Genomic DNA, 19,961 nt, shown 5'->3' with positions numbered 1-19,961 from the left:
TAGTTGACCAATAAATGTCACTTCTGGGATTACCAAGGTCCTGAACACATTTGTCCAGAAGTGGATGCAGAATGAATTCAATTAATTGTCCTTAGAGAAATTTGGAACATACATACATTTAGAACATGAACCACTAGTCATTAATAGCAACTGTAGCACAATTTGCATTTCATCAGAACGTTACTTCGTCAAAAAATACACAGGCTACTAGAATGTCTATTCTTTAGTACGCTCTTGAAGAGACGATACAAACGTTTGTTGTAAATAACATAGAACGACCAAAATAAACCTTGAAACATTTTATTTTTTCCTTTCATTTCATCCAGTCTCACCACTCTACTGTTTCAAGTCATTGTAGTCCTAGTGGTTTTCTTTTTACACAGCTCATCTGTGAGCCCTTAAAAGTCCTACAATGTTTTACTTGGAAATGTACAGAAAAGAAAAAAAAGTATAACATGTTCTAGAAATTCGAAAGTCATCCTTTCGTAAGTGCATGAATCATTATTATAATGTAAGATTGAAAGAGATATTGTAACAGAAATGTTAATTTTCACATTGTAACGTTCATTTTGATAGTGTTTCATGTGGAGGTAAAAGAGAGAGGGTGATGGTCTGGGAAGATCTTGACGGAAGGTGAAGAAAGATTGAGAGCGAGAGTAAAGGAGACAAGCTTTGTAAATCTTCTTGAAGGTGGATGAAGGTGGAGAGAAAAGGGGTTTTGGCTTTTACTGGCGTTGGTTGGCAATCGGTGGTACAGCACATGATCCAGGTACTGAAGCATTCCAGGGCACTCATTCATAAATCGCTTTAGACTAGGAGTGATGATCTAGGATCAGTTTAGCATTTTAGATCATAGTGAATACGATTATACTGACAGCTATGACCTGATCCGAGATCAGCACTACCTACTCTGAGATTGTTTGTGAACAGGGGCCCTGATGGTTCTGGACAGGACGTTGTCAAGTAAAGGAATTGGATGGGGAAGAGAGGGGGCTTAAAATCTAGAAACAACCCCTAGCCCAGGGTTCCCCAACTGGTGGCCCATGGGCTGAATTTGGCCCGCAGTAGGCTTTATTTGGCCCCCCAATTAAAACCTGAGCAACCAAATATATATTTATGTATCTTTTTTTGCATTTTCATTGTTGGACATACAAAACTGTAAAAACACCAGGAAATCAGCTCCAAGTTATATTAATTTGGGAAATAAGTTCAAGTATTCCCAAACATATGATCGTATACAAATGTAAGAAAGGGTTTGAAATTATTATGTTTTAGTCAAATATTATATCTGTTGGGCTTCTTGTGGTCAATTTGCAGTTTACAAATGATTTGTAATTATGTTCCAGCTCCTCAAGAAAAAAAATAAACGAAATCCGCTCGCGGCCAAATCGATCCCTGCTGAAGGGTCTAGTAGTAGCTCCACTATGCCCTATGATAGGCTAGTTGTAATTCTGACATTGTTTATACCCATCCAATCCTTTCAGATCTACACAGGTGCCTAGGTGGTACGGGCTAGGGGTTGTTTTGGAAAGGGCAGAGAAGTAGTGGACGCTAAGCTACATGGGCATAGCTTCCTGGTTCTCCTGGCTCTTCTGGTCCTGGGAGGAGCCCCCGGTGCCTTTAGGGCTCTCCTGTTGCTCTGAGGCCTGCCCTGAGGAGGGCGTCAGTCTGTGGTAGAGGTCCCGTACAGTGCCCAGGGTCTCTGCCATGTCCTCTGGGTAGCGTGTCTGCAACTCCTCGTTGGCAACGTAGTGGCTGTCATGGAACTCTGAGAAATAGCGGCCCACCTCCGGATGGGCGATCTCCAGAGGAGCGGAATGAGGCTCCAGGTTTTCTGGGAGATGGGAGAAAGAGGCGGAAAGATACTTTTTTTTTTTAAGTATGGTATCATGTGACATCAAATCTTAAACTGAGTGGAGGCAAGTTACTGTACAACAGTAGTTCCCAAACAGGGATACTAGGACCCCCGGGGGTACTTGGTCTATCCACAGGGGGTACTTGAGAAGTCTCTCATAAGACCATAGGCCTACTGGTAAAATGCACATGAGGGGGTACTCAGAGCAGAGCAAAATTGAGTTGGTGGAACAGTAACCGAAAAAGGTTGGGAACCACTGCTGTACAAGACAGCTGCATATTCATGCAAAAACATATAGGCTTACACCTTAGCAGATAGGTATTCTACTCATCCAGCATGTAGAACTCTTCAATAAGCATTTCAAGTACTACATTTGTCAAGTTTCTTACATCTTAGAGCACCTTCTTAACTAACTACCACTGCCCTGACACAATGAGAATGTATGTTAGTGTGTCTAGAGGAGACGTACCCTGGGCAGCGTATCGACAGGTACCGTCCTGCACTAAGACGTTGTAGAATGGCTGGTTGGCCCCGCTGGACAGCTGGTGGACCCTCATTGTGGTGATCCACTCCTGGCTCATTGTGCACTTGGGGTCCCAGCCATAGATCACACAGTTGTAGCCAGACCTGGCAATGAGGGGGAGGGGAGGGGGGGGCAGCCACTCAGTGTCAAGAGAGAGATGGGGTACAGTATAACACATGGGCTTTATCAATACAAAACACCCGAGTCACACTACAGGGCAATACTATACAAACTTAAACTTATGGGAATGTAGTAAATAGATACATGTCTGCATTTATCGAAAAGGTGTAGTGGAGTATGGACAGATGGAAAGAAGACCAAAATAATAAAGGAAGTGGAAAGAGTGACTGACTGCCTCGTACAGAACTCAGACGCACCTCTTGTGTTTCATGATCAGGCCTACGCTGTACTGCACTTCTACGTGCTCGGAGGCGCTGCGTCTCTTCACCTCTGGCTCCACCGGGTGCTTCTTGTGCTGGATGTGCTCCAGGGTGTGCTGCACCAGATAGCCTACCGCCCCATGCTGGGACGGGTCCAATGCCTGGATGTGCTGCAGGATGTCTAGGACCTGGAGGAGGAAGGGAGAGGGGTGAGACATCAAGCAGACACCAATCATTATCAGTTGGGGAAACTTGTCCTCTGCACCGTAGTAAGAAAGTAGAGGCAGCTCGTCCTGGATGTTAGAGAAGCAGACCAATAGCCAAATGATAGAAGACAAATTGTTTCTTACAAAAATGGATTGCCCAATAAAATAAAATAAACTCTAAATGTGCTGCCTCTTTGAACATGATCAAAGCCAAGGTAAAAGGCATATGGTCCAATTACATGTACTTGGGTTCATGATGTGCCATCTTAAGAAATCATGCTAACCTTCTCAGGCCAGATGCCCAGGTGGAAGTAGAGTCTGGCCTGTAGTAGAAGGTATTGAACGTTGTCTGGGTTGATGGTGAGGTAGAGATCCAGAGAGTCTCTCAGCAGCTGGTAGGATTTTTCATTGCCTTCCCTGCATGACACAGCACAGTGATACACAATGTTATTTCATACCAGAGCAGCGACAGTTGAGTGTAGGAATTTATTTTTGACCAACTCTAACCCTAACATTACCTCAAGGATGAGATCCTGAGGACAACATAGAAAATAAGGAAAAAATAAGATTTTGGATGTACAGATAGAAGATGTCAGAAAAGTTATTGATTAGTTTAAGAAAAATCACATCCCTAAGTCCACAACTCTTACCCTCGCTTGCCGATGTTGAGCAGATTCCCCACCATCCTTAGCAGCACTTCTGTGGTACTGATGGCACTGTAGTAGTCTGCAGTCACCTGGTGACCGATGAGGTACTCACACTCCTTAGCCGTCAGCTGCTTGCCTTTACCGAAAGCGTCAATGTACACAAAGTCATAGATGTCCCCACTCCTGGAATAAGATGTGTAGCTTTATCAATACAAGTAAAAAAATAAGTACCTTTTGAGGCAATTTTTGTATGCAACGCAGACGATGCCACATTAGGTATATTGAAACCCAGCCATTTTGGGAGAGCAATGCTGCATTTCACCCAATCATGAACTAGTTCTGAACTAAAGGCTTATCATTAAAGTATATGCCTTACGTTCACTTCCTCTCACACTCTGGCCCTTACCCTCTTTGATGCTGGCACCAGCGAAGCAGGAAGTGATTGGGGAAGTTTACGGGCTCCAGCTGAACCCCCAGTTTCCTGGCCAGGGTCATGTACAGGACAGACAGGCTGATGGGAATGCCTGTCCGGCGGAGCAACACCTAGGTAGGGAATAGAAGACATGGGACTGTAAGGAAGAGCCAGAGTTCAAAGAGCCACTTTGTCCATTAAAAGGTGAGGATAACAGTATCAATAGACTCAGTTTATTTAAATAATAAAGGGCCCATATTCAAAAAGACTCAAAGTAGGAGTGCTGATCTAGGAAGTTCAGCAATCCTACTCTGAGACGCTTACAGGCCGAGGATAACATCTATAGCTCTAGCTGGAGGACTCCTTGAATCTCTAGGACGGATAAGTATAATTTTTGTCTTAATCTGTTGTTGTCTAGTACGGTCTTCTTGCTAGCTAAGGCCATCTACTTTAAGTGCTGCCTGTCTTCCCAGTAGCCTACTTAGTGTGTGCACTGCTGACTGCTCATAATTTGCAGATGATTGTTGACACGTCAACCAGGAGTATCTTACCTAGTTATTTTCAGATGATCTCATTTTGCTCTTTTGTAGCTTTGGCAACTATGCGCTTTTTTTCTATCCCAGTTCGCTCCTCTCTGTGTAGGCTTTACAGACGCTCCCCACCCCTTGGCTGAAATCCTTCTAATTTACCCTGCATGCACAACCCAGTGGAATTCCTGGACTCCGGCAGCGTTTGATCATGAACTTCTCCCATTCCTGACCACTGTCCCCGACCCTTTGACTTTAAAATGTCCTGAGTCTCTCCCCTCCACGAGAAACCAACACTTGACCCCTCTGACCGGTATCCCTTCTTTCTTTTCTTAGTCAGAGCATTCTGTCTCTGACTAACTCCCTCGCTATCCCTCTCAGAAATATGTTCTTGACTCTAACCAGTCAGGCTTCAAGATGGGTCACTCAACCGTGACTGCTTTTAAAAAATATATATATATTTGACCTTTATTTAACCAGGCAAGTCAGTTAAGAACACATTCTTATTTTCAATGACGGCCTGGGAACAGTGGGTTAACTGCCTGTTCAGGGGCAGAACGACAGATTGTCATCAGCTCGGGGGTTTGAACTCACAACCTTCCGGTTACTAGTCCAACGCTCTAACCACTAGGCTACGCTGCCGCCCTTTTCTCTGTACTACGGAGGCTCTCTGCACTGCCAAAGTTGATTCTTTCCTCTGTTCTCATCCTCCTAAATCTATCTGCTGCCTTTGACACTGAACCATCAGATCCTCCTCTCCACCTTCTCAGCGCTGGGCGTCTCAGGCTCTGTACACTCATGAATCCTACCTGGCAGGCCGCTTCTACCAGGTGACGTGGAGAGGATCTGTGTCTGCACCACATACTCTCACTACTGGTCTCACCCAGGGCTCGGTTCTAGGCACTCTCCTCTTCTCCCTATACACCAAGTTACTCGGCTCCATCATATCCTCACATGGTCTCTCCCATCATTGCTATGCGGATGACACGCAATTACTTTTCTCCTTTCCCCCTTATGACACCCAGGTGGCGACATGCATCTCTGCGTGCCTGGCAGATATCTCAGCTTGGATGTCAGTCCACCACCTCAAACTCAACAAGACAGAGCTACTCTTCCTCACAGGGAAGGTCTGCCTGCTTCAAGACCTAATCCAGGCACTTGTCACATCCCGTCTGGACTACTGCAATTCGCTGTTGGTTGGGCTCCACGCTTGTGCCATCAAACCCCTGCAACTAATCCAGAATGCTGCAGCACCGTCTGGTGTCAACTTTCCCAAATTCTCCCATGTCACCCCACTCCTGTGCACACTGCACTAGTTTCCAATCGAAGCTCGCATCCACTACTAGACCATAGTACATGCCTATGGAGCAGCAAAATGAACTTCCCTCCCTACCGTCATGCTGTAACCCTACACCCCAACCGAAGTATTCTGTTGTGCCACCTCTGGTCTCTTGGCCCTCCCACCCCTACAGGAGGGCAGCTCCCGCTCAGCCCAGTCCAAACTCTTCTCTGTCCTGGCACGATAATGGTGGAACCAACATCCCCCTGAAGCTAGGACTGAAAACATCTGAAACCCTACCTCTCAAAGAGCATCTTCAATACTCACACAGAACCCCCCCCCCTCGCACCCCCACCCCCCCAAAAAGAAGCATTTAGTGAACTAACACTCGTACTTAACCATTTTCCCCCTTACTAGCTCTGGCTTTGCTGATAGACACTTCATCGAGGAAGAATTTACTTGCTATAACTGTGATATGGGGTTGTCCCACCTGGCTATCTTAAGATGAATGCACTAACTTACAACAAATGTAAATCACCATCCAAGACCTCTATAGCCTCTCGATGAAAGCACCTACCTGGTGTATGTAAGAGTTGAGGGGATTGTAGTAATCACATTCGTTGCCCTTGTACTGAAGCTGCTCGTACAAAACAGCATTGAGGGCAACCACCACCTGCCTCTCGAGCTCAAAGTCCTCCACAGCAAAGCAGTCACCTAGACAGAACACAAAGGATCACATCGTTAAGTATTAGCAAAGAACGGTGCTGAGAATGTACTAAGGTCAAATACAATGGTACAATGTAATACACTCACAAGCTCCTAGGTTAGATAGTGAACTTTGATAGTTAACTACAAAATCTAAATTTGTCGACGTGAAAATGCACTAAAATCGACATTAGACTACTTTTGAGGTCTGACAATGCCTGACTTTATATTAGCTCTTTGTATTAATTCCTGAGAGACAAACAGAACATTCCAACATGTGTTTCTCTCCAGCTCAGACCAACCTTGTGTGACCCTCAGGCTTGGATGAGAGGAATTCTTCATCCGCAGCATCTTCTTGACCTTGTCAGTGATCTCCTCCAGCTGGGAGGATATACCGTCCAACGACACATCTGCCAGGGGGTTACAATACTGGTCCACCAGCACAGCTCCTACAGCAGGAGGAGAAAATAGAGCACTGTAAAAAACACATGGTTATACACTACATTTCTTTATGGCTTTGTTATTAACACTCTCTCTCTCTCTCTATGGGTTTTAATGCAAACGGTGATGCAATCATAGGACTTCAAAAACCACAATGGGGGGAAAATGGCCATTGTTTGTTTTCTTCTCCAAACACTCAGTATTATAATAATAATAATAATAATAATAATAATAACAATAAGTATGGCTAGGCCCATGTTCAGCTGTCTGCCTTAATTTAGGCCTACACTGAATACAAGTCATGAGAGTATGATACATATAAATGCAGTGTATGAATAGGCCCACTCCACATGTACTACAGTAAGTACACCATATTCATGACTCACCCTCTAGTGCTGACTGCTGCTCTGCAGGCTGCTCCAGAAACATCTTTAAACTCCTCAGAATGTTCTGCTGGCGAAGAAAATAAAGGATTTTCTTGGCATAGTACTTCAGTGTCAGGCTTTTCCTATGGGAGTGGGATGAGAGAGACGAGGGATGGAAAGAGATAAGGCACAAGAAAGAAAGAGAGAAGGCACAAGAATGAAAAAAGGTGAGAGAGGACAAGCAAGGTGAAAATGTGAGAGATTAATAGAGAGAGAGAGTGATGGAGAAGGCAAGAGAGGGAGAGAAGAGATGGAGAAAAAAATATTTACATTTAAGTCATATTGTTACAATGGACATAAAACAAAGCTCCAGGGAGCATTAACACATAAAAAACAGAACCAATGACCAAAGATAGATTTTTGTGCTGGACTGGAGTGTAGACATGGCTCTTACCTCCTATCTGAGTTCAGTATGGAAAGCAGCTCGTCTTCACAGAAGTGCTCAGGGGCCCCGAGGGACTCAATCTCAGCAAAGCTGTCCCCCAACACCTGGCCAACGCAAGGCTGTGTTACAGATCTCTGGGTTAGTGCTAACCAGGCCAGCCAACCTCACACACACACACACACACACACACACACACACACACACACACACACACACACACAATCACGTGCGCAGTTGCGCACAGCAGCTAAATCACAGACACCATGATGTGGTGGATTAGTATGGCCAAGAGACGACTGTCACTAACTTCTTTACAAGTTCTTACAATGTTAGTAACACTAGTTCAGTCTCCACAAACTAGCCTGGCTAAGTCAGAATGGCAATAACCATGACAGCTTACTGCTAATGTCATTACTTACAACTTCCGTGAAGAATCTCTTTGAGATGGATACAACAGTTCGTCGTATTTGTAGACCAACAGTGTGTCGCGTTCTGTATTCTTTCAGCCAATCGCAACACTCATTCTGGCGGTAATGCTTCTGCAATCTTGGCCATCTGGGGAGTGTAGGAAAAGAGATTGCAGTCAGATACAGTGAATTTCATTGTATGTGTCAGATTAGTAGAGTTGAGTTCAGTGAACAATTAGTAGGCTAATGGATGTTGGGTGCAAATTCATAAATAAACTTAGCAAAATAAAAACACCCCTTTTCCAGGACCCTGTCTTTCAAAGATAATTCGTAAAAATCCAAATAACAGTTACAGAATGGCAATAACCCAAATAACAGGTACAGAATGGCAATAACAGCTGCCCGAGTTACACCAGGAACGCACAATCCCTCCATCAGTGGTCAGACTGTCCACAATAGGCTGAGAGAGGCTGGACTGAGGGCTTGTAGGCCTGTCCTCACCAGACAACACCAGCAACAATGTCCCATATGGGCACAAACCCACCGTTGCTGGACCAGACAGGCCTGGTAAAAAGTGCTCTTCACTGACGAGTCGCGGTTTTGTCTCACCAGGGGTGATGGTCGGATTCATGTTTACCGTTGAAGGAATGAGCATTACACCGAGGCCTGTACTCTGGAGAGGGATTGATTTGGAAGTGGAGGGTCCGTCATGGTCTGGGACGGTGTGTCACAGCATCATAGGACTGAGCTTGTTGTCATTGCAGGCAATCTCAACGCTGTGCGTTACAGGGAAGACATCTTCCTCCCTCATGTGGTACCCTTCCTGCAGGCTCATCCTGACATGACCCTCCAGCATAACAATGCCACCAGCCATACTGTTTGTTCTGTGCGTGATTTCCTGCAAGACAGGAATGTCAGTGTTCTGCCATGGCCAGCAAAGAGCCCAGATCTCAATCCCATTGAGCACGTCTGGGATCTGTTGGATCAGAGGGTGAAGGCTTGGGCCATTCCCCCCAGAAATGTCCGGGAACTTGCAGGTGCCTTGGTGGAAGACTGGGGTAACATTTCACAGCAAGAATGGGCAAATCTGGTGCAGTCCATGAGGAGATGCACTGCAGTAATTGATGGCCACACCAGATACTGACTGTTACTTTTGATTTTGACCCCCCCCCATTTGTTCAAGGACACATTCCAGTTCTGTTAGTCACATATCTGTGGAACTTGTTAAGTCTGTCTCATTTGTTGAATTTGTTGGTTATGTTCATACAAATATTTTACACATCTTAGGTTTGCTGAAAATAAACACAATTACCAGTGAAAGGACATTTCTTTTTTGCTAAGTTTATTATTAGCCCATCACTTGCATGGTACAGAATGACACTAAACATTTCTTTAAGGTCTAATTACTATGAAGTAACAAGTGGCTGGCTTACAAACAATTCTTCCAATAGATTCAAAATCAGCAGTGGTTTGCCATAACTTTAACCATACAGGGGACTCAGTCAGAAAAAAACTACCAGCAAGCCAACTGATTTTTGGCAAGAACTGCACAAGACCTCAATCACAATTTCCAAGCATTCAAGGTCACACAACTTTACTGTCTGTCCTCAGAGGCACGATAATGTGCAAGGCAATAATTGTGAAATGGTTAATTGTGACCTAGATATTTTAGTAGCTTCTTATATAAGCCCCTGGACATGGTAGCTACCTAGCTAAGCTGGATACATAACGTTAGTTAGCTAGCTATTAACGTTACTTTGCGTGATGTCGAATTTGGTGCATCAGCCGAATGTCAACGGCCGTTTGACAGCTCCCTTGCGACAGTAGCTCGCTATGACGGATATGTGCTTACTGTACTGCTAGAAATAATTTCGTATTTTAGAGGGGCAACTGCGATTTAGATGCCATCTAGCATTAGATAGCTACGTCTCTAGCTAGCTCGTGGGATTATGCAAGCAAGCTAATGTCAGTTCACCTGAGTTTGTACTGGTGTCCCCAGACCTTCCCCCTGCCGTGGCAAACGTCGTGTAACCGCTTGCAGCTGCAGGAAACGTTGCAAATGTCGACATGCTTGAGGACAGGGAAGCATAATATGTACTCGAGTAACTCGGCCGGTAGGTCTGTCATTATTTTGTGTTCTGTCTCGGAAACGATCCCGTTCAGGCCGGAGTACCCCTCTCCTCCTGCTCCAGATGTCGCCATCTTTACTGTTTACTCCGGTTACCTCATTGTACAAGCCACGCCCCTTTCTGGCGCAGGGGGCTGAACTTCGAGATAACCCAAAACCGAGGGGAGGAGAATGACTCAATAAAAAAACGAATTTAATATATTTATATTATGCAGTAAATGAGTATTTCATAAAATAAAATACATGTTGTTAGCAGCAGGACAAGTATATGCTGTATACAGTAGTGATTAGTAGTTGGTTAAAGGCTTGTATGTCACGGTAACATCTACAGTTGAAGTCGTGAAGTTTACATACACAGGTTGGAGTCAAATTCCTTTTTCAACCACTCCAGAAATGTCTTGTTAACAAACTATAGTTTTGGCAAGTCGGTTAGGACATCTACTTTGTGCATGAAACAAGTAATTTTTCCAACAATTGTTTACAGACGGATTATTTCACTTATAATTCACTGTATCACAATTCCAGTGGGTCAGAAGTCTACATACATTAAGTTGACTGTGCTTTTAAACAGCTTGGAAAATTCCAGAAAATGATGTCATGGCTTTAGAAGCTTCTGATAGGCTTATTGACATAATTTGAGTCAATTGGAGGTGTACCTGTGGATGTATTTCAAGGCCTACCTTCAAACTCAGTGCCTCGTTGCTTGACATCATGGGAAAATCAAAAGAAATCAGCCAAGATCTCGTAAAAAATTCTAGACCTCCACAAGTCTGGGTCATTCTTGGGAGCAATTTCCAAACACCTGAAGGTACCACGTTCATCTGTACAAACAATAGTATGCAATTATAAACAGCATGGGACCACACAGCCGTCATACCACTCAGGAAGGAGATGCATTCTGTCTCCTAGAGATGAACATACTTTGGTGCGAAAAGTGCAAATCAATCCCAGAACAACAGCAAAGGACCTTGTGACGATGCTGGAGGAAACAGGTACAAAAGTACCTATATCCACAGTAAAACGAGTCCTATATCAACACAACCTGAAAGGCTGCTCAGCTAAGAAGAACCCACTGCTCCAAAACCGCGATTAAAAAAAACAGACTATGGTTTGACACTGCACATGGGGACAAAGATCGTACTTTTTGGAGAAATGTCCTCTGGTCTGATAAAACAAAAATAGAATCTGTTGGCCCTAATGACCTTCGTTATGTTTGGAGGAAAAGGGGGAGGCTTGCAAGCCGAAGAACACCGTACCAACCGTGAAGCACGGGGGATGCCGCATCATGTTGTGAGGGGACCCAGCACCTCTTCTCTGGGCCATAACCCTCCCAGTCAACCAGGTACTGGAATCCCCGGTGGACAAACATCTGAGCAGAGGGTTTGCCGACCTCCTCCTCTTGCTCCGGGAAGAGTGGGGGCTGATAACCCAGGGAACACTCGAAAGGCGAGAGCCTAGTGGAAGAGTAGGGGAGGGTGTATTCAACCCACACGAGTTGCTGGCTCCAGGTGGTGGGGTTGGCGGAGATGAGGCAGCAAAGAGTCGTCTCCAGATCTTGATTGGCTCACTCCGAATGGCCGTTGTACTGATGGTCCAACCCATAGGACAGGCTGGCCAACAACCCGCCTTCCAGAACCTGGGCAAGAACTGAGGACCCAGGCGGAGACCATGTCCACCGGGAGTCCATGGATCCGGAAGACGTACTGCACCATGCTCTGGGCTGTCTTTTTGGCAGAGGGTAGCTTGGGGAGAGGAATGTAGTAGGCGGCTTTGGAAAACCGGTCCACTACTGTCAGGATGGTGGTGTTGCCATCAGATGGGAGAAGACCCGTTACGAAGTCTAGGGACCAGGGACCGTGAGGGACAGGCAGTGGTTGAAGGAGAACACCCGGAGCTTGCCGAGGAGTCTTGTTCTGCACACAGACCATGCAGGCGGTGACGAACGCCGTGACGTATAGCCCATGATGGCACCAGCAGTCCAGTCTATGAGGGGATTGTATCGCTGGAGCCAAAATAATCCCAATACCACGGGAACCTTAGGAGACTGAATTAGCATAAATTGGATTGCCTTACTTTGGTTCCCTGACACTCGTAGGTTGATGGGAGTGGTATTGTGGGTAACCTGGCCTATAGAGCGCCCGTCCAGCGCTCTAACGTCCATGGGAATGGAGAGGGGCTGAGCGGGGATGAACAGATTCCGACTGGTTCCCCCACAGCAGGATGGCATGGAAAGGGGTGCGAGTAAGGGGAGAGGAAAAGTTATCCGTATGGCCCACCAGAGTACTCGCCCCTACTGGTGAGCCTGGTCTTTTAGTGGACAGGAGGACACGAATTGACCAGTAGTGCCGCAATACAGACAACTCTTCGTGTGAAGCTGGTGTAGACGTTTGGCTGGGGACAGTCTAGCTCTGCCTAGTTGCATCGGTTCCGGAGGAGGTGACTCATCAGACTTCGGAGACACGCGGTGGAAATCGGGTAACCTCGGGTCCTCTCGGTAATTGAGACGTCGAGGACTTCTGGGATGCCTCGGAGGCGAGATGGAATCCTTTGGCAGGCGAGTGGAGTCGGACCTACTCTTCTTCCTATGTTCTCGTAGCCGCCCATCGATCCAGATGGTCAAAGTAATGAGTGAGTCAAGATCCGTCGGTAGTTCCCGGACTGCTAATTCATCCTTAACTTCCTCCGATAATCAGTGCAGGAATGTGTCAAACAGCGATTCCGGGTTTCAGTCACTCTCATTCCAGCTCCCCGCATTGGACGGGCTAGAGTGGACATCCAGCCAGGACGGATGGTGCCGGCTCAGCGAGCCTGGTCTCCAGTGCGTCTCTTCGGCCCAGGATATCCTTCGGCCCAGGATATCCATTAATGAGAAGGGGATTTCCTGTGGTATCATTGTAAGAAATAATACACAAAAAAACAAAATACTGCATAGTTTCAGAAGAATGCAAAGCTAGGCGACCATCTCTGTCGGCGCCATGTTGCATTTGGCTGCCGGCCCAAAATAATAGAATATGTTTCCAGTTTGCAAGTCCAGTGAAGCTCCTTGATGGCCGTCTTGGTATCCGCTTGTGGGGGGATATACATGGCTGTGACGATAACCAAGGAGAGTTATCTTGGGAGATAATACGGTCTATTTAATTGTGAGGAATTTTAGGTCAGGTGAACAAAAGGACTTTAGTTCCAGTATGTTGTTACAATTACACCATGAGTTGTTAATCATGTAACATACACCCCCGTTTATTCCTGTCGGCGCAATTCACTGAAAATCCCATTGGCTGTACTGACTCTGACAGCATGTCCCAAGCTAGCCATGTTTCCGTGAAACAGAGTATGTTAGAATCCCGGATATCACTTCGGAAAGCAACTCTTGCCCTGATTTTGTCAACTTTGTTAACTAGGGACTGGACATTTGCGTGTAATATACTCAGAAGCAGTGGGGGAGTGTGTGCGCATCCGAAGCCTCACTAGAAGAAGTCTCCGGCACCCTCTCCTCCAGCAGTGTTGTTTTGGGACATCCTCTGGAATTAGTTCAAATGCCTTGGGAGGTGCAGGCAAATGATCCGCTTTGGGAAAGTCGTATTCCTGGTCATAATGCTGGTTGTGCTGGTAAGTTAACGTCTCTCTGATTTCCAATAGTCCTTCCCGACTGTATGTAATAACACATAACCTCTTACAGAGGCGGCAGGGTAGCCTAGTGGTTGGAGCGTTGGACTAGCAACCGGAACGTTGCAAGTTCAAACCCCTGAGCTGACATCGTACAAATCTGACATTCTGCCCCTGAACAGGCAGTTAACCCACTGTTCCTAGGCCGTCATTGAAAATAAGAATTTGTTCTGAACTGACTTGCCTAGTTAAATAAAGGTAAAATAAATCAATTTCTGCCTGAAGACACACCCAAATCTAACTGTCTGTAGCTCAGGCCCAGGACCAAGGATATTCATATTCTTGGATTCATTTGAAAGAAAACACTCTGAAGTTTGTGTAAATGTGAATTGAATGTAGGAGAATATAACACAATAGATCTGGATTAGATAATACAATGAAAAAAAACATATGTTTTTTTCATTTTATTGTTGTATCATCATCTGCAAAATGAACAAGACAAAACAGACATTCAGAGAGGATGATGGGGACAATTTCAGTGAAAAACATAAGAGGGCAACAGTACTTGTGCAAAGTTTCAGAATGATAACTTCCAAAATGAGTGTGCTACATGACATTTATCATGAAGTCACCCAGGTGTCCCACACAAGTAGCCCAAATGTACCCAAGTGGCCAAATTGGTGAAGTGATACATTTTGAATGGAATAACTATATACAAAATACCAAAATGGTATTCTAACACCCCCCCCCGCCCCCTCAGAGAAAAAACATGAAAAAAATATATATACATTTACAAAATAACACTTTCAATATTTGGAAGACCCTCAGTCCTCTACACAATATTGTACTGCTGATGCCAGGTGCCATAGCAGTTTCTTTCTGCTGTAAAGCAGAGGGTCACCAAGCATGTGGTGCAGGTGATGGGGGACTTCATTTTGCAAAGAACACAGCAACGCCTCCATGCTGTGCCCTTTTGGCCCTGAGGCACATCCATGCCTGCAGAAATAAATTTGTGCAGATGAACACCACTTGTGGCAGGAGCTAGATGAACCAGCTTCAGTGGGGGATGGACACCTTGGCACTGGGGGCTCCCATTCGGAGTCAGTGTCACTGTGAAAGAAAATGTTCAGTTAGAATAGTTTCACATATGAGCCCTGTATCAACAGGTATAATAAACAGATATATATAGAGTACAGGGAACATAAGGTTGAATATATTATTTTAGACCTGCTAGATCTACTGTCTCATTTATATTATGACAGACCAGCTAGATCTACTGTCTATTTTATATTATGACATTTCAGCTAGATCTACTGTCTCTATTATATTACAACAGACCAGCTGTATCTACTGTCTCCATTTCACTTTGGCCATTGTTGTGGGCCTGCCCTCCCCTCAACAGCCTCAAATAGGCTTTCATGTGGGGGTAGGGTGGAGCGGCAGACACATGCATCTCGGCCATACACCCTCTAATCCACAATATGCATATATACACACACAAACATAGGGTCATAAACATATATGCAAACATACCCCCACCCACAATGTATAGCCAACGTGTACTTTACACATTTCATTACATTTTTATATATTGCTACTAAAATAAATAAAAATCACAAATAATATTTTACATGATTCATTTCAAACAACGGCATTAGCATGAGAAGAACTTACCAGTCCAAAACGGTGTCCTCTCCGTTCAAAAAATATTCCTCCATTTGGGAATCGCTAAACGAGTCGTCCTCCAACAATCTCTGTCTCACTTTCTTGATCAATTTATTCTAAAATTGTGTGTACATCTGTATATCTAGACTTAGATTTAGCTTTCCCTGACTTAGTCGCCATACTGATTGATATATAAACAGCTGAAGATGCGCTTTACCAAAACAATGCTGTGCGTAACATCCGTGGCTCCTTCCGGAATGACCCTATTTACGCCAGAGTTTACTACATGGGTTGGTCTTCCAACACATAAACATTACATATTACCGTTTACCTCAGCTCATTGGCTATCTAACCAGCTGGATTTCAAGACGATCAGTGGTCATTGGGTTAAAATACAGTCAATTAACGAAACAGCGGTCATATCATTGGTGCACAATGATGTCAATACTTGTTGTCTTCAAATCGATTTCTTTCAGTCAATACATCCCGCAAAATGACCCATCAGGTTTGGTTGTGTTACAAACAAACCAGTTGATTGCAATGAAACCAAACAGGACTGGAAAAGTCACGTTTAGTATGTGTATTTACATCGAATGTGTCGACTAAAATGGAATGAGACGGAATTCACGACACAAGCTGTTCACAAAATGTTTCGTGTTAGGCTATAAAAATGGATTTTATCAAATAAAAGACCATTCATTGTGTAACAATGAGCATTGGGATTGCAAACAGAGGAAGATCGTCAAAGGTAGACAATTTATCATATTGCAATTTGTGATGTTGTTACGCCTGTGCTGTTTGAAATAGTTGTTTTTTATGGGACTTTGTTCTCAGATAATTGTATTGTATTCTTTCGCAAGTAAATCCTTTTTTAAATCTGACAACGCAGTTGGATTAGCAAGATTCTAGGCTTTCGACCCATGTGAGACACTTGTATTTTCATGAATGTTTAATATGACTATTTATGTAGCGGGTTTGGTGCACAGAGAGGTTAGGGTTTTCTGGGCTAACAATGTAAGAAATAATACATAAAAAACAGTTTTATGTTGCAGTTTCCTAAGGACTAGAAGCGAAGCTGCCATCTCTATCGGCGCCATATTTTCCAAATAGCCTACAGTTCTTTGAAATACATTTAATTTCATATTCTGTTACCTAAGACCTTCATAAACACAACCAAATTATTATTTTTGTGATAGAATATATTAAATGTATTTATGGTGAGAATGTTGACATTCAAAAGACCATCATTGGCCTGAAGGTGACTGCCCTCCCGAAGCACCTTAAAAGTCGGCGCCAACGGTCAGTTAACAATTCGGCGGTGCATGTAGCAACACTTCAGGCTGAGGAGTAAGTTTCACACACCCCATGAGCTCATGTGCTACATTAACAAGACAGAAAAATGGTCCAATTCACGCACTTACAGTGTTTTCATAAAGCATTCATACCACTTGACATATTCTGTATTTTGTTGTGATACTGCCTGAAATTCAAAATGGATTAAATCAATTTTTTTCTCATCCATCGACACACTATACCCAATTATGACAAAGTAAAAACATGTTTTTATTTGCCGCAAACATAACACTTTGTTTTCAGGACAAAGTGAATTGCTTTGATTAAAATGTTTTGCAGTATTACTTTAGTGCCTTGTTGCAAACAGGATACATTTTTTTGAATATTTTATTCTGTACAAACTTCCTTCTTTTCACTCTGTCAATTTGGTTAGTATTGTGGAGTAACTGCAATGTTGTTGATCTATCCTCAGATTTCTCCTATCACAGCCTTTAAACTCTGTAACTGTTTCAAAGTCACAATTGGCCTCATGGTGAAATCCCTGAGTGGTTTCCTTCCTCTCCGGCAACTGAGTTAGGAAGGATGCCTGTATCTTTGTATTGATAGACCATCCAAAGTGTCTTTATCAATCTACCAATAGGTGTGCCCTGGTCTTTGTGGTTGAATATGTGTTTGAAATGTAATGCTCAATTGAGGGACTTTATAGATAATTGTATGTGTGGGGTACAGAGATGAGGTAGTCATTCAAACATCATGTTGCACACAGTGAGTCCATGCAACTTATTATGTGAGTTGTTGAGCACATTATTACTTGAGAAGAGTCTGAAGCTTTCAGCATCGGTAATCTTCATCACTCTCCAGATACAATTACCAAGTAACACACACACACACACACACACACACACACACACACACACACACACACACACACACACACACACACACACACACACACACACACACACACACACACACACACACACAGAGTAAGACATGAAGAGTAAGCAGAGGAAAGACAGGAAGAGTAAGCAGAGGCTTGAAAATGAACGATCATTCCCCGTGACAGCAGACAGGCTGATTGGGAGAAACATTGTCATGTACATAAACATTTATGTTTTCGCTTTTATTAACTAATTTATTCAGCATATTCATTGGCATAACATAACGTTATGCCAATTAATATGCTGAATAAATGAGTTAATAAAAGCGAAAACATAAATGTTTATGTACATGACAATGTTGCATATAGAAATTCGATTTTTAAGACAGATACATCTCCACTTCATGTAGAATTGGGTCCAGTGTACTGTACATTCAACATTTTGGGTTAAGTGCTTTTGTCTTTACCGTTGTACTTACACTTAAGTTACTACTAACACTTAAGTTACTACTAATACATTTATTTTGCAAACTGACTGAAGTGAACCCATGACGCTGTTACTGCCCATATATTGCCCACTGTTGGCCACAAAATACCAGTGTGATCAATGTCATTCTCATCTGTTGGCATTTTCTAACCAAAGGATGGCGCTGGATGCACAAGTTACAACCCAAAGAAGAATATTCACATTACAGTAAAGATGGTGAGTAAATGAAGATTGGTCACTCAGGTCATTAACCGTTGAAAAAAAATGTGTAAGTTCCGGTCTACTTAATTGGGTTTATCTCCAGTAGACACCAACGCAATAGCAGCTGGGTCTGGTCTACTTAGTTAATTGGCTTACATGCTTACATTTGACCCCCAAAAAAAAAAAAAAAACTATTGCGAGTGGGGTGTCTCGCTTCCTCTTCTATCTCTGATTACAGCTAGATATGTTAGGACCGCCCTCAACGAATGAGGAAGTTAGTTAGCTGCTAGCATTGTATGCTAATAATTTTCAGATTTTTTGTTATTGTAATTAAAAGGTTTCAGAAGACATAAATCACCTTCCATTAGTGCGAGGATACTTTACTTTAGGACGAAATTACTGTTTCAACGGGGAACCCGTTTTCCGAGTATGAAACAACCGAATTTACGAGTTAGCGCGTGGGTATGTTTACAAAACAGGTGAAGCTCCCCATCCGAAAGTTCGCTAGGCGATCTAACTCGCTATATCAAGCCAATTAGCTGTCCAAATAGCACAACTGGAAGTAAAATGTGTTGGATAATGCCATAGTGAATATATTTTACCAATCTAGATTTACAAATTTGGGTACAGTAAATTGCTGAAGTTATAGCTGAAAAGCTAAATTAGCTAAGTTAGCTTGCGAATATTTTGGCGCAACCCTAAGGTTCCCCACTCGCAGAACTGTGATTACACTGAATATAACGTATGTAAATTAGTCTATTATTATTAGACTATTATAAATAGCCTCTAAAAAAGACTACGAATAGAATGGGAAAGCACATGATATTCTTGTTATGACGCCATTGTGTGCACCTGTTGACGTCGTCACATTATACATGTACACTAGCTATAACTAACGTTATAGTCAGTCTAGCTAAACAAATTGAGGGTTTGTCAACATGGCAAGTGCCTTAGCAGCTAAAATGGGACTCAACTCATTGAGAAGAAAACAAGCCAAGAACTTCAATGTCAGGATCACCACAATGGATGCAGACATGGAATTCAGTTGTGAGGTGTGTGCTCCCTTTCTGTATGTGTCAATGTGTAGCCTAGTTGCTACGAACATGAATAATGTCGTTGCTTGCGGGCTCCCAAGTGGAGCAGCGGTCTAAAGGCACTGTGTCTCAGTGTTTGAGGCATCACTACAGACACCCTGGATCGAATCAAGGCTGTATCACAACCGGTTGTGATTGGGAGTCCTATTGGGCAGTGCACAATTGGCCCAGTGTCGTCTGGGTTTGGCCGGTGTAGGCCGTCATTGTAAATAAGAATTTGTTGCTAACTGACTTGCCTAGTTAAATAAAATTGTTTTCTTCTATTCACTCAACAGCATGACATCACCCTGAACCTCTTGGCTATCCCTCAGACTATGTCCCAATGGCACTATATTCCTTATGCAGTGCATTATTTTTGATCAGATGGTCCTGATCAAAAGTAGCACACTACATAAGAAATAGGGTGCCATTTGGGACA

General features: G+C 43.7%; 2 protein-coding genes across 5 annotated transcripts in view; one reads left to right on the top strand and one right to left on the bottom strand.

Moving 5' to 3' along the window:
• Positions 1-286: 286 nt before the first annotated feature.
• LOC118393524 (F-box only protein 21) lies at positions 287-10,428 on the bottom strand. 2 transcript variants are annotated; one of them, XM_052461828.1, is made up of 12 exons: positions 10,168-10,428; positions 8,205-8,340; positions 7,795-7,889; positions 7,362-7,483; positions 6,837-6,983; positions 6,407-6,543; positions 4,018-4,154; positions 3,615-3,794; positions 3,249-3,381; positions 2,756-2,946; positions 2,325-2,482; positions 287-1,834 (listed from the first exon to the last, which is right to left on the bottom strand). In XM_052461828.1, exons 1-12 carry the CDS (start codon positions 10,392-10,394, stop codon positions 1,557-1,559), a joined length of 1,941 nt encoding a protein of 646 aa, XP_052317788.1. In that variant the 5' UTR covers positions 10,395-10,428; the 3' UTR covers positions 287-1,556. The 2 variants fall into 2 exon arrangements, with proteins under 2 accessions (XP_052317788.1, XP_035642156.1); XM_035786263.2 differs by having other exon boundaries at positions 7,795-7,904; positions 10,168-10,427.
• Positions 10,429-18,692: 8,264 nt separating this feature from the next.
• Positions 18,693-19,961, top strand: part of nf2a (NF2, moesin-ezrin-radixin like (MERLIN) tumor suppressor a) — a 65,540-nt gene continuing 64,271 nt past the window's right edge. For all 3 annotated transcript variants that reach the window (XR_008064107.1, XM_035786258.2, XM_035786260.2), the window contains exon 1: positions 18,693-19,501. Coding sequence is in view for 2 of the 3 variants with exons in the window: in XM_035786258.2 (XP_035642151.1) it covers positions 19,388-19,501 (114 nt within the window). In the remaining variant the exon portion in view is untranslated. The remainder of the gene's footprint in view (positions 19,502-19,961) is intronic.

The sequence above is a fragment of the Oncorhynchus keta genome, chromosome 14 (assembly GCF_023373465.1).
Source record: "Oncorhynchus keta strain PuntledgeMale-10-30-2019 chromosome 14, Oket_V2, whole genome shotgun sequence".
Lineage (NCBI taxonomy): Eukaryota > Metazoa > Chordata > Actinopteri > Salmoniformes > Salmonidae > Oncorhynchus > Oncorhynchus keta.
The sequence above is the reverse complement of the archived record's forward strand: the minus strand, read 5'-3'. Positions and strand labels throughout refer to the sequence as shown.

Coding starts and splice junctions, on each gene's coding strand:
- LOC118393524 (XM_035786263.2), bottom strand. CDS start 10,394: ATGGCGACATCTGGAGCAGGAGGAGAGGGGTACTCCGGCCTGAACGGG. Junction 3,795..4,017: donor TGGTGCCAGCATCAAAGAGG/GTAAGGGCCAGA, acceptor ATCTTATTCCAG/GAGTGGGGACATCTATGACT. Junction 3,382..3,614: donor CTCAACATCGGCAAGCGAGG/GTAAGAGTTGTG, acceptor TGTGTCATGCAG/GGAAGGCAATGAAAAATCCT.